The 26,205-nt window shown below is 45.5% G+C and overlaps 1 protein-coding gene across 1 annotated transcript in view; it reads left to right on the top strand.

Annotated features, from left to right (window-relative positions):
• LOC135904827 (pancreatic lipase-related protein 2-like) overlaps nt 1-26,205 on the top strand; it is a 62,792-nt gene that overhangs the window by 4,504 nt on the left and 32,083 nt on the right. The window contains exon 2 of the mRNA XM_065435812.1: nt 10,928-10,967. Coding sequence (XP_065291884.1) covers nt 10,946-10,967 — 22 coding nt within the window. The 5' untranslated portion in view covers nt 10,928-10,945. The remainder of the gene's footprint in view (nt 1-10,927; nt 10,968-26,205) is intronic.

The following is a 26,205-nucleotide window of genomic DNA, read 5'->3' as shown; positions in this document are numbered from 1 at the left end:
AAAACAAACGGGAGTCCGCGCGTAACCTCGTCCATGAACCTTTGAAAACTTTGCGCCGCGCATTCTTCTAACCGTAAGGCATATGGACAAACTCAAATAAGCCAAACCGAGTAGCGATTGCTCTGTTCGGAATGTCGCTGGGTTTGAAAGAAATTTGGTGGTATGCGCTCATCAAATTGATCTTACTGTATATTTTGGTTCCTGCGAGACGAGTGCCGAAGTCATCAATGTGGGAAAGGGGAGATTGATCAGGAGTAGTTACGGCATTGAAAGCTCGGTAATCACCACAAGGCCGCCAGTCGGCACTGTCGTATTTTGGAACCCTGTGGAGAAGTGGACCAATTGCTGGAGGAAAGACGAATAACGCCGAGCTGAAGCCTGTGTTCGAACGCACGGCAGGTGACTTCCATCCTCCGTCCAGCGAGCCTACATAGCCGAGCGACGACAAGTGGCCCGTTGTTGGTGAGTTGATGCGTCAACTTATGTTTCGCGGGCTGCGCATCGTTTCGGGGCTTCGTGAGTTGCGGATACTAAGCAAGTATCGTGTCGTACGTTGAGACTGGCCGAAACTTATGGATGCCAGGTAAGGTGAGGTTGGACTAGAGGCCAAGCACGTCGAGGTATGTGACGTTATGCTTTAGACGCTGGTCGCGAACGCTCACATCTTGCTTGGTTAAATGGCTGAGGAAGTCCGCTCCCAATATGGCAAGGCTGACGTCGGCGATCACAAACACCCATCTGTGCAAGCACCGGAGTCCAATGTCTAGCGTTATTGACCGCAGCCCATACTACGCTATGGCAGTGTTGTTCACTGCGTGGAGCCTGCGTGTGACTGGCGGCATTGGCGATCTGCGGCCGTGGCGGGAACAATTGACAGCTCGGCTCCAGTGTCTACGAGGAGGCGGGTGCCGGTGATGCGGTCGACTAGGTAGAATAGGCGGTTTGCGCGAGGGCCGGTGTCGCATGCCGCCGTTAGCGGCTGGATGGTGTATTTACCGTCCACGAACAGGGCTGTGCGCAGCAACTTGCTTTTTCACGAAAGCGATGGTGGTACCAGAACAACTGGTGCGGCGAGTTCCTAGGTGCGCTTCGAGACTGAAGGCGAATGGTTGCGTCGAAGATGGTCGCCAATGTTGCCACCCATCGTCAGTTTCTCCAGTGCACTGGTAAGGCGGTCGGCTGTTTGCTCCAGGAGCAAGAGTAGGTCTTCAGGCTCTGAGACTCTCGCAGCGGTGATAGGTAGCTGTGCCGCAGACGAGCAGTCGCATATGCGGTCAGCGAGTGCAGCTAGCCGATCGAGACTCGTCTCGTCGAAACCCGCGAGCACCATGCTTGCGGACAGCTCGGGCAAAATCGGAAACTGGCTCTTGTATGCGGAGTGGCCACTCAGCAACTCACGCAACTTGTGCAGGAGTTGTGACGGTCGTTGGTCGCTGAGTTCCTCGGAGAGGAGCTGTTGAAGCCTACTCTGTTGCGATGGCTCCAGGGGCTGTAGGACCATGCGTTTCAGGTCGTCGTATGCTGTGGCAGAAAGCGTACCCACTAGCAAGTTTTCTATGGCATCGAAGATGTCGGAGGGTAGTGCGGCGATGACGTGCAGGTACCTTGCTGTCTGTGAAGTGATGCGCCGGAGATGAAAACGGCCCTCTGGCTTGCATAGACCAAACTCGAGAATTCTTGTGCGAAAAACTGGGAAGGTGAAGCTCTACGGCGATGACAGGATACGTAATCATGGCGTCTTCTCTGTCAGAAGTATGAGCAGCGACATTCATGGCAGTGTTCGAAGAAAAAAAACGCAAATATCCTGGGTCACCACTTGCTAGGAGCTCGGTTTAGCGGAGGCAAGTAATATACGTTTTGACAAGTTGAGAACGGAGAGTCGACTGGCTTTTTCAGAAGTAAACGTATGTTTGCCAAGTGGCTGTGGTGGCGCCTCCGTCGGGCGAGCAGGGGGCAACGACCCCCACGTGCAGGAACGGCAGACGGCGCAAACTGGTCTCCCGCGCAGTGGGGAACACGAATAGAGGACAGTCGCCACAATTGTCGTCTCCGTAGGCAAACACTCGGGAAGCGCGCACCGCGTGCACCGCTGGGTTCCTCGCAGCGGCAGCAGATAGCGCTCGCCTCCATGCATGCGCGGAGGTAATGTGGAAAGGTGTAATGGCTCCAGGACTTACATTTGGAAATGCGGTTGTTTGCTTGAAATCACGGGTACAATCAGGACCACGATAGCAACCAAAGATCAGTGGGGTGCCTCACACTGGGCGCTCACGTGAACACTACAATTGAACTGTGCAGGGTGATATGAGCAGCACAAGTTTTGAAGCGAAAGAAGCTCACCGTAAAATGAATTTTGAATAACGACTAAGAATATGGAAGGTAGTAAATGGGTTGCGAGAGTGTTTAGATATTCGTACAGGAAAAACATCGATTCCCAGTGGAGGAAAAGAACTAGGAAGCCTACCTGCAAATATGCGGCCGGTATAGTAATATGGCAACAAAGAACGTCAAACGCCAAGTCAGAGAGGCTCACACAGTCTAATGGAAGGCGTCAATGGAAAAGAAGCCTGCTTTGCGGAACTAAGAGGAAAAAATGAAATCAGGAAAGGAACATTTCTTAATAACTCAGGAGGAAGCTCTACTTTTCGAAGGGAGATCAGGACCACCAAGGAAGAGTGGGACCGAGCTCTACACAGCTCGGACCTTGAAGCACAGCTCTGGGCTGTCCATCGGGCCCGCGACGCGGCGAAGGGGCATGGTCTCTCTGTCCCGACATGGGAGCGGGCCGATGCGCACTAATCGCGCGCACCTATGGACCTCAAGAAAGTTATTCATCCATCCATCCATCAGGATGTCTTAGAACGCGTACTTACAAAGCGAGGTGCAACATGGAAGAAATAGCATGCGCATGCTGCGCTAAAGCTATGGAAAAGACGGAACATGTTTTATTAGAATATGAAGATATCTACCGAGCGGTCAGTTTAAGCTATCCTAGCCTCCTTGAATTCCTTCCGTTCAGCGATAGCAGGAGGATTTAAACATGTCCGCTATGAAAATTAGTAAGAGGCGTTTGGAAGTTTGGTGGCAGAAAAGTAGGGAGACCACAAAGAACGGAGGCGTGGAAAAACAAAGTTCCCAATAGTGGTTAAAAAAAGCTTGATGCTGATCATTCTTTCTTTCTTCTTCTTTTGTTCTTTAAAATATATAGGTAGCAGATTAGCCAAAATAACAAGAGCACGGCTGCGCAACCAACATCCCCGTTTCAAGGAGGGCGCTCATAGCATCCATCCATCCATCCATCCATCCATCCATCCATCCATCCATCCATCCATCCATCCATCCATCCATCCATCCATCCATCCATCCATCCATCCATCCATCCATCCATCCATCCATCCATCCATCCATCCATTTATCCATCCGTCTGTCTGTCCGTCCATCCGTCCGTGCGTCCGTCCATCCATTCGCGGCGGCAGCGCTACCGGTCGAGCGGCGGAAAGAGAAAAAAAGAACTAGAAAGATCGCATTCGCGCATAGCATTCGCCGCAAGCGTTTGCCGGTAAATATTACGGTTGTATGCATAAGCTGCAGTTGCCGGGAAGCGACAACGGTAGCATACGAAGCACGGAGTGACACATATCACCTTCGTGTGTTAAAGAAGAACCCGCCTTGCCACTGATTTGTGTTGTGACAGTGCTATGTGAAGGCCACGTAAAGTGAGGACTCCTGAAGAGCAGCGTGCATACGAAACGTGGCGAAAGTGTGGTTAAAGGGACACTAAAGCAAAACAATAAATCAGCTTAGACTAATGAAGCATTGTTTGAGAACCCTACAGGCAGTCATTTAAAAAAAATAGTTCGAATATTAGAAGAGAAAATGAAGGTCCAAGTATCAGTATTTGAATTTGGCGCCGAAACCCCAGCGCCGGTACGTCAGCGTGACGTCAGGGATTCAAACGCATGTTTTCGCATTTGGGCCGCGTTGGCTGAACAAAGGTTCCCGAAACTTGTCACGTTCAATATTTGGTTCCTTTAGAACACAATGTAGTCAATCTGTACAGCTATATATAATTAGTAGGCCCTAGACGATGCCATCCAAGTCCAAGACGTCACAGCCCCCAGGTGCGAGAACTTTAGTAGGCGTCGCCACCCGTATTTCGTTGTTGCGCTTCTTCTGGCTTACCAAACGTCTTATCATTATAAGAGTTGTGTTTTTGGTGTTGTAGAAAGGTAATTTACTGATGCAGAAGAAATCATTTTTCACTTTAGTGTCCCTTTAAGTGCATTTCTCTTCTCTCTGGTTCGCTCTTTGTAGGTGGACGAAGTAGTGCCGCAAGTCAAGTCGTAGGCCATTCTAGTTGTCGTTTACAGCTTCGCTGTCTACCCGTCTTCACAGCGTGAATTGGAGACCAATTTTTTAAACACTCGTCGTGCTTTTTTGACAAAGATATACCCTGCCATGGAATTGTCCCCAAAACCCTTAATTCGTGCGCTTGTTTCGTCAATTCTGCAAAGTTTTCTTCCCGAGTTCCAATCTTTTCATTACGTGCTGTCGACGTCAATTTTTTTGTCGTTTACCTGAATATTGTCCTGCTAATTAGCTATTGGTACTTTTGGTTATGTGTTGTAGAGTAATGGGAAGGTTGAGGAAGCTAAGGGATGTATTTGCAGTGCGAGCTGAAACTATAACACGATATACAGGTTGTCCCATATAACTTCAGACAAAGTTTTAAAAATGAAAGGCAGTCTGGACGCGAGTTGAACCGAATGCATAATGCTGGCACTGCCCTAGAGTCACTCAGGCCATTTTTTATTTTCCCCTAACTAATGAATTAGGTATGTTTAATTAATGAACTTTTTAAGTATTGGCTGCAGACCTCAAGTGGGATACGCAAAGTTGTAGAGCCCCTTGAGAAACCTCTCAACAAATTGTTTCCAACGCGATATATCTCACGTGGTCCTTTCTTCCGCATTCCAAAGAAAGCCCGCGAAATATGTCAAAATACCACGTGACCGGGCGATTGCGCGCTGTTATTGCGCTGCTCTCAAGCATGCGATGGATGAACAAAGTCAAGTGCAGCGAGGCCGGCCCGCGACAGCGCGTTATGTCTGGTGTAGTCTGGGCATACGGCTTATAACGCATGACCGCGCAAATGCGTGCTGCTGACCGAGCGGTGCCTAAGCGATCGAGAGTTATCGGCCAAGAAACAAACCTGAAATCGCGGCTGTATCTGGAATCACTGGATATACAAAAAACACGTCACACGCTCAATCGAAATGAGGGAACCCTCCCCCCCCCCCCATCATACAGGCGCTGCTCACGCCACGTTCTGAAGTATACATAAGCTTCCGTGAACTTCACTTCATCCTATTGTGAACACGGTTTGCGTATACGGAAGCCGAAACGTCTTTTAGATTTCTTTTCAGTACTTCTTTTGGTCGGTGTTCGTCGTTTTATTGCTTCATGCTTCATCCCGACCAGACGGGCTTCCGTCGAACCCTAGACTTCATTAATCCGTTAGTTTGCGGGAAAATAAAACATAGCCTGAGTAACTCTAGGCCAGTGCCAACAGTACACATTTGGTTCAACTCGCGTTTAGAGTGCCTTTCAATTTTAAAGCTTTCGCTCATGTGGGACAACCAGTATATAACGCACACAGACCCTCCGCGATAGCACTGCGCTTATGACGCTGCGCTGCTGAGCTCGAAGTTCGATCCCGGCTGCGGCGGTCGCATTTCGATAGTGCTGGAAGGCAGAAAAGCTCGCGGGTGCCATGCAATAGGTGCATGTATACATGTTAAAAACGCCCAGGTGGTCAAAATTAATACGGATCCCCCACTACGGCGTGCTTCACAACCATAATGTGTCTTTCACTCGTAAAATCCCAGAATTTATTTAATTTGCAACGCATAAATATGCATTACATCAGATCTTGATAGCCCCGCGATATGTCTCGTGAGCGGCGATTGTGAATTGAATGGCTGTAAAAACACACCTAGACTGATAAAGAAAGCTATCAGTCGGAGCCTGTACAGGATGTCGCACGTAATTTAGCCAAACTTTAAAAATATGCAGATGCCACGTAGCTGGACAGAACCAAGGTAATCTTGTTTGCCGTCACTTGTTTACACTCAGATTATTTTTGCATACCGCCTAATTACGTAATTAGTCTTAATTTATTAATCAACTTCTTACGTCTTATATGTTGATGAAAAGCGTCAACGAGAAAATTGTAGACACACGTAAAAAACTCCCGATGCAGCTTTCTATTGCTCATACGTGCTACATAAAAGTCTTTTTTCGGGCGTGAAAGAAGCCTGCGAATTTATTCATTTATTTATTTCAGAATTACTGCCAGCCTTCACAGAAAGTCTTAGGCAGGAGTTGGAAGTACATAGCAAAGGAGCAAGAATGCATAACGGGAAACGTAAGGGCCAGTCGGCAGAACGGCGTAACGGCCAGTCGCACGCAAAATTTCCGCGTGACTGGCCGCTAGAGGCACTTTGTGTGTATTCGCGAGTTTCTTTCACGCTCGGAACAACACTTTTATGTGGCACGTAGTGAGCAACAGAAAGCTCTATCAGGAGTTTGTCATGTTTATCTACAATTTTCTCATTGACAGTTTTCGTCCAATTATAATATTTGAGAAGTTGGTTCATTCGTTAAGACTAATTATGTGATTAGGTTAGATGCAAAAAATAATATGAGTATCTCCAAATGACGGCAACCAATAATACCTTGGTTCTGTCCAGCTACGTGGCATTGAAAAAATTAAATTATGGGGTTTTACGTACCAAAACCACAATCTGATCATGAGGCATGCCGTAGTGGGGGACTCCGGAAATTTGGACCACCTGGGGTTCTTTAACGTGCACTTGAATCTCAGTACACGGGTGTCCTCACATTGCGCCCCCATCGAGACGTGGCGTTTGTATATATTTATTGTTTGGCTAAAGCTACGTGGGACGCTCTGTATATTTCATGCCCTCTGCAAGACGAATGCCTCTCGCATTGATAACTTACCCTTGTATTCCGTTAGCCGACAGAACTCAATACGCGTGAATTTCCTAATCACCACCGACCACATCATTTTTCATCATTCTTTACTGTGTTTCCTTCCCTTGGCACTCATTATACGGGTTATCGTCATTACACATTACAAGGCCGCCCAACTCTACTTCTGCTTCTTAATATCCGCTGTAAACACATGTGCTTTCTGCTACGTTGCTGCTCTCGTCCTGTGTGTAAGCGTTAATGTTACACATGCAATTTTACATTTCATGGCTGGTTGAGCGATCCTTAGTTTACTATCATGTTAACCTCCAAGATTCATTCAAGGGTATTACAGACAGAACGCAATAATCTTAACATTTTTTGGGTGCCCTTGATGTCTTGAACTTGCTTGACGTATGAGCTACAACTGTTTTATTTGTCTGGAGATTTCCTTCTTACAATCCGGGCCCATTGCTTGACCTAGATAAATAGATAAACGTAGGGCCCTCTTGCATAATTTTAGAATGCTGGCTATCAGCTACAAGCTGGTTCCCTTGCCAGTCTTGTTGAACATCATCTTACTTTTCACATATTAATCATGAAACCTTCACTTGATGGTGCTGGTTCGTGTCATGAATCATTTGTTGCAAGTCATCTTCAGCGTTGCTGAAGAGGACAATGTCATCTACAAACAGTAACTTTCAGAGATATCCCTCATTTATCCCTACCCCTAATCCTTGAAATATACCCTCTTGAATACGTCTTGGAAGCATTCACTAAATAACTCTATAGATGTTGTGCCTCCTTGCCTGGTACCCTTATCACCGGTATTTTCCCGCTTTTATATGAACAATTATATCCCTCTTGAATCTGTGAAGATGCTTACTAAAATATTGCGTATGCTTCCTCTACTTCTTGAATGCGCAATGCCTCTAAGAGTGCTCGTATCTCTACTGAACTAATCATATTTTTGTAACTTGTGAAGGTCATTTACAGGAGCTGTTAGATTTCACAGATTTCTCAATTACCTGGCTCTGGACCTGAATGTGACCCATTACTGTATATTCGTTTTTAACGCCGGCTTAATATTATGGCTTACTGAAGGCAAGTGCTGGCCTTATTATATTCGAGATTACCTTAGAAAATGCTTCATAATACTGAAACTAATGTCTAATCGGCCTATAATTCTGATATTTCACGTCTTCTTTTTTAGTGTTAATATTTTGATGACATTCTTTGAAACTCCCGGTACACTTTAAGACATGGGGCAACGTGTAAAATATCCCCGCCATCCCTTCATCAGCTGAACTTCTAACCTCATTACTAGTTATACACGGACGGGACTTCCCATTAGTATTTACAGTAAAGTATTTGGAACGAAAACAGCGCAATTGCATGGGACATGAAAGGCAGAAAGACAAAGCACTTCGTGGTTGTGAGAGCTTGCCAGTTTCCTGTCGTGGTAGCCTACCACCAGCCTAAACTGGGGCCTCTGAAATTATTTTCGTTACGGTTTCATTTGTTTACTTGCATTCTCCCTTCATCCTTCTATGTTAAAGCATCGTATTTGTTGCTGTAGCCTTTGTTCCTCCGCTGTCACAATGTTGGCCTCAGTTCGGTTCTGTTACGGATGAGCCGCTGTTAAGAAATTGAGGCATAGAGTACCTCATTTAATAAATTTTTCAGATTTTCCCCAATGTTTCGTTAACCTCGTCAAATCCAGGACAATCCTGGAGCACGATGCCCTTTACTCTGCCTAAAGTCTTACGTCCTGCAAGACACTAGTATCGATCTAAAGTAGGAATCTACTTCATTTTCAATGTGCATGCACTTCCTGATTCTCTTTTAGAAAGGATAAATTAATTACAAGCAATCGATTTCTTTCGTAGCTTCTGCCAGCATATGTCGTCATTTATTTTAAGAGTTCAAGAGTCGATTCCGCTGTTTACAACTTTCTCTTTTTCTGCCTGCGTTTTCTCTACTTTCGCAACGCAGTCGCCGATGGCTGCGGTATACTGAGGTTTGACCGTTCTCAATGCCAATTAGATGTAGTCATAGAAATTTTCTTCTTCATCTGTGCCTAATGAGATACTATATGAATGCATGTGTATGGTTTAGCTTTATTACGATAACGCGTTTGCTTTTTCTTTTACATACTGTAGCATTAACCAATGTTCCCAAGTACGCCCATAAACATCAAAAGTCTCACCTCGTTTTCTCTTTGTAAAGAAGGCTTCTGAAGCAGACAGCCTTCCCGTTTATCAGCATCGTATATGCATCTGCAGTTTTGATACCTATGCCTTTCCATGTAATGTCTGATAATTCCTTGAAGAGTCACGTTATGATAGCTTCCCTCGAGAGGCTTTGCGGTTTGAACGTTGCCAGGTTGTGTCCAGGGGTGGCCTATCCAGATCCAGAGACTCTTAGCGTCCACTGCTGCAGAGCATGAGAGGGCGTAAAGAGAGTTATCCGTGTATTATATGCAGGAATAAAGGGATATTACCAAAACTCATATCAGACAACACTCACCGAATTACAACTTCGCAAGCTCATGAGAAAGTATAACACTCCCGACAAACGCGCTCGAAAGAGGCCTTTGGACTAGGGGACATATAGAGGAAAGGTGATCACGCGGGGTGACAAACGACAGAGGAGTACCTTCTTTTTCGTAAGGTTCTTTTGGGGAAAAGGACATATGCGAACTCCTCTATGGACCTAAAGTGGTAACCTTACATGACCCTAACCTTTAACAACAGAAAACTCAACAAAACTCGATGGCGCATTCATTATAAATTTAGTACTTGCAAAAACATGTTTTGTACTTAGAAGTCATGGAATTTGTCACGCAGGTACCTTTTTATCACAGCGATACTCCAAAAACCATCGTAGACATTGCCACAGCGTATGGTCGCCACCATCGCGTCATATTGACCTTTGGCAGCCTCGTCACTCGATGGCTTCGTCCACATCCGGCTTGCATGGGCCGACATGGTTCGCATGGTTTTAGTTTTGACAGAGTTTGGAAGCAGCGTGTACCTTTCAGCTGCACCGGTTAATGTCCGTTCCAACCGGCATCCCAACAACTTGCACACAGCTGCATTGCTTGACGCCTGTAGTGCCCGTTGGCATAGCACTTATTCTGGTTTTCGTCTTTCTTTTCCCCATCCCCCGGTGCCGGGTTAGCAAACCAGCATTTCTTACGGTTAACCTCCCTGCCTTTCCCGCCCTATTTCTCAACCTCTCTGGCACCATAAGGCTGAACCAGCTGTGCTAGCTCCACTGCATATCTGACTGAACCTTCGCACACAAGCTGACTGCGCGCTGTTGGCATCTGAGGGAAGCGTTTATACAAATGTGAACTCAATAGCGGCAATCCGCATTCCCTGAACATGCGAAATGTGAGCGCAACTGACCGCAAGTGACGCTTACCTTGAAACTTTCTCATCTTTCTATTCAAATTTTACTTCGTATTAACCAGGTACATTATTCTTTTTCTCATCATTTTGTCAGTTTCAGTTTGACGAAAGAGCGCCGTATGCTTTTCCGTGTCGCTTACTGAAAATTCGTAAAAAAGACCGTGTCGTTACAAGTGTCAGCGGTAAAACTCCGCCTTTTGCTAAGGGGTCTTCCAACGTAAGAGAAAGACGCGCGTTTAAGAAGACTAGTTCACTCGTGCGTCAGGTGTATAAGTGAGATAATTTTATGAATTACTACGTACATCTTTATTCATGGAAGTAGCCTACGTTACTCGCTTCAGTTTGAGATTAATCTGACATGAATGCATAGTAACCTTAACCTTAGATTAAACTAGTATGTGCAACTGGCATAGGGAGCGGTACATGCTAACCTCAACTGTGGTTTTAAGTATAACAATGCGAATGTCCGTCGGCCTTCCATAATGTAGTCAGTAACCAATTTTTTCACATGTTCACAGGCCCGAAAGCTTGTGATAATGTCCGTGAGACTACCAAGACGTAAGTCATTCTTTTTTTTCCCGCAGTAACCCCCGGAGTCCTTGTTTATTTGGTTTTGCCTCTGCAAATGCTTTTGTTTAGACGTTTTAGATGCAAATTCAGAAAATGAAGGAATGCGGAAGCTGCGGCCCAAACTAGAAGCTGGTTTTGAAAACACAGTTAGCATATTGCGTCACCCGAGCTAAGGCCTTTTTAGCTTCCATATCCATCACGCACACTTAGGGTGTTTTGTTTTTGCTGCAGGTACGTATCACCTTCTATACATCTTGAAGGAAGCGCACCGTAATTTGTGGACAAGTACGCACAGTGCTTTCAGCCCTATTTCCTTCGAAGTCATTCAATGCCGAAGCATCAGTGACCTCATTTTTCTTTAACATGACATCGTAGAGGGTACTAAGGTGCAGTAGCTACGTCTTTATTTTTGTGTTGCAGAATGCAACAACACGAGCCGTGTGCATTTTGATGACGAGCAGATAATTATGTTACGTTTTTATACTGTTCATTTCGCAGACCAGGCGCTCTTAGAACCGGCGTTTTTATAATTACACTCATTTAGTGATGTGATTATGTCACACAAAAGCAAACAACGACTCCTTTAGCGTATGAGACGTCATTAGTTACGTACTGTAATCCGAGGGCACAAAACCCGTTTCGTTCAATCGCCCGTTGGCGGGGCCATTCAGCTGGCCGTCGCCTGTTCTTGCCGGTTAGGAGCGCCTCGGGCTGTGTCTCTTCCCAGCAACAGTTGCGCAGTTAAGGTGGCGCATGTCTCCTTTTTGAGCTAGGAGACCTGATTGCAAGCGCGCCTTGCCGAAATGTGCTTCGGGCCCCCGATCTAGCTGCCGATTACAGAACCCGTGAAAGAGGCGTTACTTTTCCCCGACCCCTCGTGGATTACATTAATTTGCGCGCTCTCTCCGGCAACGGCTACCGATCTACGCGAGTCACCGACTGGCGAGACGCCAGCTTCAGTGCAACGAACGAGCAGTCGTCGCTGCAAAATGTGGCCGCAAGTCGTACAGCGGCCAGATATATCGGTTAAAGAAGTCAGCCCTGAAAGCTTATCAAGCCAGCTTATTTGTTGAACATAGGCGATGCGTTGGCGCCCTCGTAAACTTGCCGCTTCTTGAACGCTTGTAGTTCGCCCTCTTTAGCGCACGCATCGATTAGTTTCTTTTCTTTCACGCGACATTGCATAAGACGCGTGATAAGGAACGTTTCTGTCAGCATCTTTAAATAGCAGACAGTATGCTTCAGTCGGGTGATATATTATGAATTAAGTGCGCCAAGAAAGTGAGAGAGAGGAGGAGAGAAGCAAGTTTTTTTTTTATTTAAGTCTGCCAATTCGACCTTGGCCGTGAAGGCCTGGCCAAGCCTGTTGGAGCAAGACATTTAGCATGAGCACATGAGTAATACCTGTACGGCAATATGGGACTTTTACGACATTATGCTTTTAAAGTGAAGTGTTCTTTTCGAACCCTCCCGGACTTTCCTGACCCTGGCTGTTGGGTGCTTTTAGGTACTGTTGCCGCCTTGCCGAATTGCTCAGAAATAGCTGAAAGAAAGACATGCCTCCAATGCTGGAATCGAACGGCATCACCCCAGCCAAGCGACAACATGCTCTAACCGTTAGGCTGCAACCTCACGTATTCTTCTATCGTGCCTACGCGAACTAGATCGTTGAGTTGATTGATGCGTGTGCCGAATTACATAGCACTGTTGCGCGAGCTCACATGCACGCACGCCAGTTTTTTTTACGCCAAAGACGCAGGAATGAAAGGGGAAAATTTATAGCATTCGGGTCGAACGCTTCGCGAAAGCTCGCTTCCCATAAATTGCAATATATGCGTTGGATCTGTATACTTTTTCATCAACCTGTGAAGTATGCCAAGTTATTGTCAGAACGGCATGGTCAGAGTCGTTTTCACTTGGTTCGCCACAATTGTATTTATGCGTCACCTTAGAGTAGTGCTCACGGTGAAATGCCACATCTTTTTTTGCTTTTCTAGCGAACAGTGCTCATTCTATAGCCCTAAACGAATTAAATTTAAAGCTACGTGAAGAAATCAAGAACCCGCTCGTGCGTTGCTGTTCATAGTTTCAGCGTTGTACTGTTTAGATTGCAATTCTTTAATTGTGCACGTTGTCGTTGTCAAGCACTTGCAGAAAAAACTGTACTAGTGAAATTTTCCGTACGTTAAATTGTCAATTAGGAACGAGGGTGAAAGAACCGATGATAATTGGAACCAACACTGCCAAAACATAAACTGACCCAACATAACATTTCGCATAACTCGCACTTGCTCTACAGGGACCAACTAAAGGCTGGAATGTATTAACCTAAAACGATCGGCTTTTACGGCAAGCAGAATGCCTTTAGGTAGCGTAGTAGTTATCACAGCCGTTAGAAGCAAGAGTTATAGTTCTATATTTTACCTGCTCGATGGAAATTGCAACTAAATATGTATATACAAATGTTTTACGAGCAGTTTTGTCGTAGAAAGCAGTGGTTTCATAACAAGCCCGCAAGGATAAATCCTTCATATCATCACCTTAACATCAATGCGCGCGGCCAGATAAAGAAATTCTGAATAAATGCAATAAGGAAACGCTCCGTGACAATTTCTATGAACACTGTGACATGCACAGCACAGCCACTTATACATATATATATATATATATATATATATATATATATATATATATATATATATATATATATATATATATATATATATATATATATATATATATATATATATATATACCAGGAAAAAAGCAGTTCTGGGTCCGGGTAAATATTCACAGTGATGTAGACGCGCGTATGAAGCGGTTTATTGACGTTTCGGCCGGGGTCCGGCCTTCATCAGAATACATTGCATGGTGTCAGTACAGTTAATATACATGTGCTTATCAACCAAATGAAGATACGTTAACATGAAAAACGAATAAAATGGGCGAACAAAATACATCCGAATCGTTCAAAGGATAGCTGACACGTGTATAGACCGATGGCGATTGCAAACATATAGCCTGTCTTTGTAGCCCGTCACTTGTCCCTTCTTCTACTAGTACGTCGCTATTCCCCTTTTTTCTGTGTCTGTGTTTGCTTGATAACATAGCACATATTGAGCGCATATCGACGTTTTGTTGTCACGTGGCGATTGGTTTTTACAATTCATTTCGGTACGTTTTTATGCTTTGTATCTTAGATTATATGTTTGCAATCGCCATCGGTCTATACATGTGTCAGCTATCCTTTGAACGATTTGGATGTATTTTGTTCGCCCATTTTATTCGTTTTTCATGTTAACGTATCTTCATTTGGTTGATAAGCACATGTATATTAACTGTACTGACACCATGCAATGTATTCTGATGAAGGCCGGACCCCGGCCGAAACGTCAATAAACCGCTTCTTACGCGCGTCTACTTCACTGTGTGTGTGTTTATATATATATACACAAAGTCAGACTATAAATTGCCTACACCGAGGAACTATAAACATAGTATACTGTAAGCAATAAATTATTAGGGTTATTCGAATAACGAAACAGCCGCCAGCTAGTTGCCCTGAATGCTTCGTGAGACCAGTTCGTGGCAAACTCCGACTCTCCGTCCCCGTAGCTGGCCGGCCCATCTACACTGGCGCCAACCACAAAGGGGACGCACGACGCAAATACAGATTGTTCAAATGTTCTGTGTTCACTATGACAGATACTGCGGCGGTTGTCGATTATGAAAAAAATATATATATAAAGAAACGAAAGGATGCCGATTCCGATGGTATACACTACGAAGTGTATAAGGACTGCATCGACGACATTTCGACCAAGCTCTTGTTCTCCATAAACGAATCCTGGCATACTGAATTCTTCCTACTTACAAGGGCCGCATATTATTGCTCTACCCTTGCCTGGCCAACCTACGGACAACCTTCAAAACCAAAGACCACTCACGCTAATTTCAACGTTGAGCAAGTTAATGAAGCGAATGCTCGTATCCCAACTGAGATGGAAGCTCGAAATCCTGGACTAGTACGATCCACGTCAAATGGGATTTCGTCAGAACTTAGGAACTGAAGATGGACTTGAGGCCATAATCGGCCCGATAATCTGAGGCGATCGCACAGCGCCGGTACGTCCCCTGTTGGTGCTCGACAGAAAATAGACTTATGGAGCTTTACCTTGAAGATACCTATATAAATACATGGAAACGGATAAATAATTTTGCTTTTCAATCACTGCGCCTGTTTTTATGTAGATAGTTGCACTTAAAAAGAAAACGTTAAAATCTACCGACTGTAGGGAGCAAAATTTTTTTTGTTAATGCAATCACAGTTTTGAAAAAATGTCGACAATCAACACATTGAGAAACATTGCAGTATCAAGTTTGCAACCCTGTAACTCAAGAATAATGAACGATATCACAGTTCTGCAACATTGAGACATATAAAGCGGACAACAGTTTCTGTTACTTAACACTCCCAGATATACAGCTTTTTAGGACTTTACAAAACGATCGAAAACACTGTAACAATTTAACGTAATCTGCAAAGGCATATGATGGGGTTGAGCATTTCAGTTTAAAAAACAAAAAACAAAAGGTATGCCAATTCTCTCTCCCCCCCCCCCCCCCCAGATTTTAGTTATAACTGAAAAGTATCAGTGAAAGCAAGTTTACCGGAGATCTACGACGGCGATCGGCATGCAGTGGCAAGCCCATATTCACTCCGACGCAAGGAGCCTCGGCGAGGTTATCTGCCACCCAGGAAAGCTTTACGCCTTTCTGATTTGCGTCCATTTTGTCTATCGCTGAAACGAAATTCGAGAACCGGGGTGGGTGGCAGGAAGCATACAGAGGGGTTGAGGAAGTCCTGGCTTAGATCCTGGCAGCCTTTGCGCCAGGACCCGAGCTTGGTGAAGAGGGCAGATCCGCTGAAGATAATGCGTGGCTGTATCTATACCTTGCCATTTTCTTTTTCAATATTATACATTAGAGCTCTGTATCCGAATAATGTTAGAAGTAATCTGTCATTCAGTTTATGCTAGAATATCCAACGCATTCTCTTAATTCCTTTATGGTCTCATGACCGTATGGAGCTGTGTGTGCCCTTGCTACATACTCTGCTTTTCAAAAACGTTGCTATTTTATTATTCGAGGCCCTTAAAGTGTTCAAGAGAAGAATGGGCAGTCATACAGCGTCGTTTCAGCGTAGAAAAAAACTGCTGACCAGATATTTATAGAAAAAGGAAGGGGAAGTGGTACGCTCGACGCGAAATATTATCAACCGAAAGAAATCGGCAGTGAAAGTTCATCTAGAAAAATATATTCATCGAAAGAAACAGAATTTTCTGCTGGAAATGAAAACCACGAAAAGCATGCCGAATATTGGAAAAATAAAACCGAAAACGTGGAATCCTGCTCAGATGTCAGATTTGTCGTCTTCAGACGCTCTAATAGATGTAGTTCACAGAACTGCGCTATCTGTTTTTGTGACCGAGTTATGAGCTTGTGAACATAGCGCAGCAGTTTTATTCTTTTTAGGCTTCCAATATTCGACAATTTTTCTAAAAGATATCGGGCGCTAAATAAAAAAAATTACTTGATACCATTGTCAGAAATCAGCTCTTTCACTTAAATACAGCAAAGCTTATTCGAATCAGCTCAGCGGTTGTCAAATGAGAGCCTTACTGCGCTTCGCATGTACTGTTTCTTTTGTTTTTTTTTTTGAAGATCATACGGAATTTTTACAAATTGCCCGGTCAGATAACGTAATTGTAGTCCTTGAGCTGGATTACTCAAAGCGGCGGATATTACTCGCGTGAGAAATCGAAATGCATAATGGATTATTAGTAAAAAAATTATGCAAATCCCACGCACTGTGGGAATCAATGTAAGTGAAGCTTTCTGAGCTGTTTGCTTTGATTGACGATAATTAGCGGTGATGTTGATGGCGAATGCTTAATTTCTTCAACGTTTTGTTCAACACGACAGTGGTGAGTTGATGTTAAATCTTGCCTTGTGTGCACCACTGCTAGTACACCTCTGCGTAGTGCACAAAACACAAAGGGAGAAGTGTTTGCTTGAGACGTTGTTGTGCGCCATATGTCATAACCTCTGAAAGGCTTGAGCATTGTCATTGCCTCACATGGCCCATCGCGTCGTGGCAAAACAATTAAACTTGAATTGGATTATGGGGCTGTACGTGCCAAAACCACAATCAGATTATGAGGCAGGCCATAGTGGCGCACTCCAGATTAATTTTGGCACCACGGTGTTCTTTAACGTGTCCCTAAATCAAAGTGCATGAGCGTTTTTTATTTCGCCCCCGCCGAAATGCGGCTGCCTCTGTCAAATCCGCGACCTCGAGGAATGCCATAGCCTCAAAGCTATCGCGGCGGGCCCAGGAGTGTTAATTTGACGTGCGACCACTTCCGTTGTGTCGCCTAGACCCTAAAAAAATAAATTATGTGGTTTTAAGTGCCAAAACCACTTTCTGATTATGAGGCACTCCGTAGTGGAGGACTCCGCAATTTCTACCACCTGGGGTTCTTCAATCGCCTAGACCCTGTGGTGCGCTTCAATTATTGCGGCTCTGCTTCTACACGCCCTGCGTGAGTTGTCCGCTAGACATATTTGCATGGTTTTATTTTTCAGAAATAGCAGAAGCACCGTACCATACCTTGCATTTAAGTTTGTCCAACATTTCCTTGCCTTCTCAAGTCACCTTTTCCCTATCTCCTCCCCCCCGTGTGTTTGTATGGGAACTGAGATCGAAGAGTGGCAAGGCTGCTTCGCGACTGTATCAGTTCTAGTCATTCTCTGCCTCCTCTCCCCCTCCTCTGGACTTGCACGCTGGTAGAAAGGTAAGCAGCGAAGTGTCACGGATAATTGCAGCTGTCAAGAGGCTAAGGTGGCGAAGACCCGGGAGCTCCAGAGGGCCTTGTGCACATTCGACGTGGAGCGCTCCAAACGAGTTCCTCGCGTATCTTTTCTTCTCTGCCACACTCCTTCAATGTATATACAGGCTCTGAACCACCCCCGACACGATGTGCCAGACAGCAGCAGCCACGGGAGTAGCTGCGGGAAAGTCGAAGGAAAAGGCAAAGAAAGCTTCGCTTCAAAACATCAAAAAACTTTTTAATTCATTACCTAAGGCAACATATTGCAATTTACGGATCGTAGCCGGTAAGTTCGGAATGTATTTCCACTTGGAACGACTTCTAAGTAGGTCTTGCGGTAGAAATGCGCTTTTTGTTAAACTTATTCTGTTTCACACACCGCCATTTTATGCTTTGAAACACAAAAGTAGCTAGAAGGCCCATGTATTTCTTCGTACACTTTGCGAATGAATGTCTCGAAACTAGCGTTATCTTTAAAATTCTTTCCGCATGAATGCGGCTTCCGAACTCCCCGACTACAACCCGTAAATTGTGATATGTGCCCTAAAGTAGTTAATTAATATTTCTTCAGATTGTTGTTTTATTTATTCGATTATACATATTTATTTCTCGTGAGAGTACTGCCCACCTCTTGGAGTAATCCAGCTCAAACAATAGAATTACGCTGCTACTCCATAGGCGATATTTTTAAATTTTTGCACGGCTTAAAAAAAGACCCCCCCCCTATACTTGGCCCTGAGGAAAACGTCCTCTTAAGATAATGCAATCTATCTGTTCAATTCAGTGCCCTGCCGAAGTGTGGAAATTCGTAGAAACCTTCCTTATTAACCGCACATCTGGTATCCGTGTGTCTGGCCAGGCAGTATGACCATATTTCGCAGAGGAGTTCCGCAGGGCGTTGTGCTGGCTCAGTTAATATTGACGCTGCTTCCCCTACAGCCCGAACTCGAGGGACCCAAGCGGCGAAATACCTGCTCAAGGTCTCCAACGGATCGCCATTCGCAGGCAAAGTGGATATCGTATTGTTGCCATTCCAGTGGACTATGCTTAGTGTATGGATACCTCGTTTGTATTCCTCAGGACACGTGCGGGCAGACGCAGTCATTCAGAAGCCTCTAGCCACATATCCGTTGCCGCTCTTCTCGCAACAACGAGCGTTCGCGTGGCTCTCAGAAAAAGGAACTCCTTCGTCTCTCTACAAGCGAACTGATAACTGCACGACGATCGATCTGACTGCCCAGGATTGTTCTAATCAAGGCACCATTACTTCTCGAAAGCGGAGAAACATCCGAGGCGCCCCCCGGGGCTACTGTGGGTCGATGCATCGGGTATACCGCGTAACTTGACCCAAACATTATGTGCAAATGCCACGTAGCTGGACATGACCAAGGTAATGTGTGCCATCGCTTGGAGATACTCCGATTATTGTTTGCATTCCGCCTAATTTCGTTAGTCTTAATTAATTAATAAACTTCTCAAATATTATAATTAGATCAAAAGTGTGAGTGACAAACTTGTAGAGCCGCATGAAAAACTTCCGATACAGCTTTCTGTTGCTCAATACGTGCTAAATAAAAGCAGGACGTAAGAACGAAATGTCTTTCGTTCTGGCTTTAGTTTCGTTTCACTGAATAAAGTTCTGTTCCGGTCCTGCTCCGGAAGGAAAAAAAATATCAGCAACAATTCATAACGCTTTTGGTTCGCATGAAAAAATTTTAGAATCAGAATAACGATAAAAACATACTATTTGTTTTTCTCAGTAAGTTAATTATAAATGCTGAGATCATGCTCAGTGCCTTGAGTCAAGGCACTGAGCATGATCTCAGAAGCAACACGTTAGCCAGCGCACTCGCCGAAATGTTATACCACTGTTCTGATAAAACGAGCTTAAACGAACGATGAAACTTCGCTAACAAAGCTTTTAAGCGCGCAAGCCCTGGGTTATGCCACAGTGCCGATCTGCTAGTGCACCGAGTAGCAAGATAAATGGATAGGTGAATGCTATGAGCGTCCCCTTTGGAACGAGGCGGTGGGTTGCGCCACCAGGCGGTTACATTGTCTAACGTGCTACCAATGTTTTAAAAAAAGAAGGAAAGAAAGGAAAAAAGATTAGCCCCACGAAAATTTCCCATCACCAAATTTTCTGAACTCCAACTGGGAACTTCGTTTTTCTACGCCTCCGTTGTTTCTCATTTCCCTACTTTTCTTCCGCCAATCTTTCAATAAACTCTTGCTAATCTCTACTGCGGACATGTTTACTTTCCCCCTGCTCTCGCTGAACCCAAGGGCTTCAAGGAGGCCAGAGGTGCCTAAATGGACTACTGGGCAGACATCTTTCTCACTTGTTGTGTCTCGCTTTATAAGTGCCTGTTCTAAGACATCATAATCTCGTTTTGAAAGTAATAAGCTTCCCTTTGAGTTACCATGAATTGTTTCCTTCCTCATTTCGATTTTTCCTCTTAGGTAGTTACTCATCGCAGGTTTCTTTTCCATGGCCGCAGCCCATGAGATTATTTCAGCCTCTCTGATTTTCCGCTTGACGTTCCTTGTTGCGATGCCACTCCCCATAGCGATCGCATACTTTCTGGTTAGCTTCCTAGTTTTTTTTCCTCCACTCCGAACGAATGTTTTCCCTGTACAAGTATCCCAACACTCTCCAAGCCTACTTCCTTACTTCCATTAAGTCATTCTTCATAATCAGTCGTTCTTCATAATCAATTTTACTCTGAGCTTCTATCAGTTCAAAACTTGTCCAGACCATATCAACCTGCACAGCTTCATTTGTAGTCTTCCCCTCAGCGCCCAATGCAAGGCGTCCCTCTGATCTTTGGTTGCCATCGAGTCCTGGTTGTACCCCTGACTTCAAGCAAACAACCGCATTTACAAAAGTAAGTCCTGGAACCATTACACCTTTCCACATACCCCGGAGCACCTCGTACCAATTGTGTAACCCTAGCGCTTTGTGTTCCATTATGCCCGCATTTCTCTTCCACTTCGCTGTTATTGTTTTTTTCCTGTGAGTCCATATATCTTTTGCATTCGTTTATTCATATACCAATGTATTTGTATTCTTTTACCCGAGGTATTTCCTGGCCCTGCATTGACACTGTCTGTTCACAGTTTTCATTGAATACCATAACGCCTGATCTTCTAACACTAAAGTTAAGACCTAAATCCTCGCTTTCCTGTCCACAAATATTAGCCAGGCGTTACACATCACTTTCCTTGTTAGCTAGCAACATGATTTCGTCCGCAAAAAACAAACCTGGAAACTGCTGCTTTACTACTGCACCCGCCTGTTTGCATGAGAGAATAAAACCAATATTGCTTCCCTCTACCGCCCTTTCCACCCTTATCAAGTACATCATAAACAGCAGCGGGGATACAAAGCACCGGTGTCTCAGTCCCTCGTTCATATAAACTTGCTCCTGATCAGTCGCAGATGAATCTCCACTGTCACAGGCGTTTATACTATCCAGTGTCCTTCAAGGAGCCCAGAAGGCCTTTTGTGGCCTTTTGCTTGCAAGAATGCATAGGCCTTGGTCCAAGGATCTTTTCTTCTGAGAGCGCTCTATTATTTAGCAGGTTGAGTTTCGCTTGTAAAGTCCGTCGCTGAGTGTCAAAGAATGAGTACTGACACAGGAGGTGCACTAAGAGTATCATCGCACCCGCGCAAATTGCACGCCGCACTGTTGGCCATTCCTATCAGGGATGAATGGTAATTTGTAAATGCGATGCCCAACCACATGCCACACAGTAAAGCTGTTTCGTGACGGAAGAGTCCAGGTCGCAGGCCAAGTCGTAAGTTATGGTCGAGAGAGTGCAAGCGTGAGCTGGTGAAACTCAGTGAATTCCATAGTAGAGGCGTGATGTGGCGAGCAAGTGATTGAAGTCACGCAGCCTCAGTTCTTGAAAGTGGTATAGCAACCCGCTGATGTTGTTGGTGAGCCAAACGCGCAGCTTCATCTGCGCTGTCGTTAGCAACAATTCCGCAATGGCTTGGTAACCATTGAAATACAATGTCGTGGCGTTTCTCGAGCGCCTGACGATGAGCGTGCAATACTTGGTACACTAACTGCTCGTGTAACCCATGATGTAGGGCAAATTGCAGATTTTGTAGGGCAGCTTTGTAATCGCAGAAAATGGCCCATCGATTTGGTGGCTGGTGGAGCACGTACTTGAGTGCGCCTTGAAAAGCCGCAAGTTCAGCTGCTGTCGACGTAGTATTGTGCGAATACTGAAACTGCAAAGAGACGGCGTCCGATGGAACAACTACTACTCCGGTAGAGCTGCTGGAATTGGTGGAACCGTCCGTGTAAATGTGTAAGCTGTTAAAATAAGATTCGTTGAGGAGAAGCAGAGAAAACTGCGTCACGGCTAGCGGTGACAAGTCTGCCTTCTTAGCAATCCCAGGAATTGAGTGGCACACGTGAATTTGCCGGAGACATCACAATGCCGCTGTTGGGCGTTTCGCAGGCTTGAAGCCAGACGGGATTGAGTCATGGTGTCATAATACCACAGAACGCAGCCTGTGGTGTTCGCATTGGAAAATCGGCTAAATGGTGGGATGGTAGCAGAGATTGGCGTCGGACGTGCGCTCTAAGCGTCTCACCGACGATATGAGTGGTGATTAGGTGCTGTTGTGCAATCAAAATCGTTGCAGCTGTCGAAGAACATCTCAGGAGGCCAAAACATGCCCGAAGTGCTTCGGCATGTACGCTCTGTAGTGCAAGGGTCTTGCATGTGTAGGACAAAACAGGAAGACTGTATCGCAAAATTCCGACAAAAAGTGCCGTGTATATATGGAACATGGAGTGCACGGACGGTTCCAACGATTTTCCAGCTACGAATTTGAGCATATTCGCAATTCAAATTAGCTTTTTGTTCATGCATGAGATATGCGGACTCCAGGTAAGCTCACGACCCACACTAACGCCTAAGAACCCGTGAGCTTTCTTGCACGCGATAAACTGGCCCTCGATACTGTTACGAACAACCTGCAGGAGTACTGCTCTGCAGAGCTATCTCAGCCCACTGCAGGTGCTTCGATCGACCCGCGGTGGTGGCGCCCTTCAGAGAACCGGCGAAGACGACAGCGCTAACCAACCATTAACTTCCTTCGGAGAATTGGAGAGCACAGCTTCGTTAATCTATCATGCGCCTTCTTCGCAGAGTCGGCGACGGCAGCAGGGCTGGCCATGGTTGGCGGACCGTGTATTGTTGGTTGATTTGCCGTGGCCTTCATGGTCTCTTTGCAGCAAGAAGAGCTACTCTAACAAAACGGTGCTTTGCCGCACGTTCTTTCTCGGGCCCCAGGATTCTTCACAGTCTGCTGACACCCGTGGCGATTACCGGAGAAAGCCCGCTCTGGAATTAAGAGGCGCCAGCTGGGTCAAGCGTGCCCACTTGGCTACGAGGACCCGCTCAACTCGGGTTCTGGGAATTCAAAGTGTGTATGTGAGTGTGTTAGCCCTTTCCCTTAAAAGGCGGGTCGACTACGCCCCAACATCTGTGGACGGTTCGATTGGACTAAGGTTGGACAGGAGTTTTCCCTCCCCTAGGGACCTAGGGAGGACAGAGGCTTTTTAAGCAGCAGTTTTTCGGCTGCTAGAGAGTGCTCGTGCTCGTGAGCAGTGTGCTGGGTGTGTTTGGAGCTTCGTGTTCGTGCGCTGTATGCTTCGTCTTGTGTGCTCTATTTGGGAGTCACGCTAGACTGTCGAAATGTATCTCTTGTTTTAATGTAAATACGTAAATAAATCCCGTACGCCTAGTTCCTCCAAAGTTCGTCCCTACAACCACGTCCCAAGTGTGAGTGAGTTTTACGACGGCATGGGTCGGCTCGCCTCGTCAGGCTCCATCAGCCTTTAGCTTCTGTCCCTACATCAGGCTCTGCTTTCGTCTGATGTTGAAATAAAATAAATAAATAAATAAATAAATACCACATAGTTCATGCCCTACTACAAACCTTACAACTGGATGCCAGCGGTGAGATCGCCCTACTACTCTTACAATGCACACCGGGTAGAAAGACATCGCTTTTCGTGGAAATGTGACTAGTGCACATTTTCTGTAGAAATCTTCAGACCTTGTCGACAAAGGTATACCACTGTCAGAGTTACCACTTTCTATATTCTGGCACGCACTTGTGGCCTTGTCACGCCGGACGCCAAGATGCAAACATCGTCAGCGTAGGGCGAAACATTAGCAGTCTGTGGTAGCGTTTCGGCAAGCCCCACTTAAAACAAGATTGAAAAGAGTGGGTCTAAACACTCCGCCTTGTGGGATATCACAACTCGAGATATATCTACATGTCGGGCATCCTCTAAGGACAAACACAGATCTACGTGAGAGATTGCTCCTATACCACGTAAAGACGTGGCCTCCAAGTTCTGCGGCCTCAAGTGCTTGGAAAATGGCTTCATGGGTTACGTTCTCGTAGGCACCTTTTACATCTAAGAAGAGTGCCACACAGAGGTGCTTCATAGCTTGTTGTTGCTGCACGGATATCACGAGATCAATGACGCTGTCAACTGAAGACCGTCAACGTCGAAAACCAGCCATAACCTCAGAGTAGATGTTTAGTATCTGAGGTACCATTCCATACGTGTCAGCAACATCCTCTCTATGACCTTACCGATGCAACTCGCAAGTGCAGTCGGCCGGTACGATGTAAGGTCCAGTGGAGACTTCCCAGGCTTCAGTAGAGGCACCAGTCGGCTACGCTTCTAACCATCGGCGACTATGCCGTCACACCAAGATTGATTGAATATATTCAGTAGACAACATTGTGCTGTTGAACCTATGTGCCTTAAGGGAGCTTAGGTCACCCCGTCGGGACCGGGTTATGACGATCGCGTGCATGCAGCAAAGGCCGCTTGCAATTCTTCCATAGAGAATGGTCCTTCCATGCTTTTATCTCTCGCGATGAGGACATCATGTAGCGAGAAGTCAGTCAGCAGAACTAAGTCGTCAGTAACTTTCGCACAACACCCGTGTACTTAGATTTAAGTGCACGTTAAAGAACCCCAGGTGGTCCAAATTTCCGGAGTCCCCAACTACGGCGTGCCTCACAATCAGAAAGTGGTTTTCGCACGTAAAACCCCATAATTTAACTTTTTTAACTTTAAAAAATTTATGGGGTTTTACGTGCCAAGACCACTTTCTGATAATGAGGCACGCCGTAGTGGAGGACTCCGTAAATTTCGACCACCTGGGGATCTTTAACGTGCACCTAAATCTAAGTACACGGGTGTTTTCGCATTTCACCTCCATCGAAATGCGGGCTTCATCAAAATTTTTTTTTTATGTTTTTAACTTTCGCACAGAATTCTCCCGCAACCTCAAACTCTGGATGTCTTTGATGTAGGGCGAGCGCTGTGAAGGGATAAAGTTGTTGTGGCGATTCGGCAGAAGCTCTTCCATCGCTACACGCTATTGAGCCACAATCCTTTTCGACCGAGTGTAAATTCTGCGGGCAGAAAGGAGCTTTGTACCACATGGTATGGGCCTGCCAGGCTAATAGTGCCTTAGAAACTATACGACAGCCAACGTGGGAAGGATGGGTGGCAGCCCTGTCCAGCTCAACCCTCGAGGATCAGTGAGCTGTTGTGGAAAGAGCTAGGGTGGCGGCCTTAGCCAACGGAATTCCTGAATAAGAATCCGAGCACCCTTCTCCTAACTCCCCTCCCCGTTTCCTTTCAATAAAACGTTTTCATCATCATCATCACTATCGTTGGTGCTGAAGTTTGTTCATCTGAGGCTGAACTTTCTTCTGAATGCGTCGGGCTTCCTTCAGGTCATAAATCAACTAGTAAACCTACGTGTTTCCTGTGTTTTGTCTTTACAATTATAGGTTGATGTTATGTTATAAAGGTTTCGGTAAATTTGGTATTGATGATGCAGTTCGCTTGGCATGACTACGAGTGTTCGTAGTCATGTTAAGGCCCAAACAATGAAACGTTCCTTTCCTTCGAGCGCTTCCTAACCTTACGTGAGGCCTCCTTACAGCGAAGGAGCGATGGAGGAAGCAAGCATACTCTGAAAGCTCCCTTCACCCGTCCTCACGTAAGGAGCGGTTGCCGCCATGCCTGGGTTCGAGATTATCTCTTAAAAGCTTTAGGCGAACACCAGAACACCACTATTCAATAAAAAAGGTTGTATCGTCACACAATCTTTAAGTTGATGAGCTAATATAGAGAAGCGTGGACGCTTTTTTCTAGTTTTGTTTATTAAACCTAAAGAAGTAGCGTATTACGGTGCAAAACTTGATGTGATCCAGCAACGCTGGTACGCCGGCGTCGTGCAACGCCTAGCAACGCTTCCATGCCGCACGC

Source organism: Dermacentor albipictus, chromosome 1 (assembly GCF_038994185.2).
Source record: "Dermacentor albipictus isolate Rhodes 1998 colony chromosome 1, USDA_Dalb.pri_finalv2, whole genome shotgun sequence".
In the NCBI taxonomy this organism is placed as follows: Eukaryota; Metazoa; Arthropoda; class Arachnida; order Ixodida; family Ixodidae; genus Dermacentor; species Dermacentor albipictus.
This window is presented reverse-complemented; position numbering and strand designations above follow the sequence as displayed.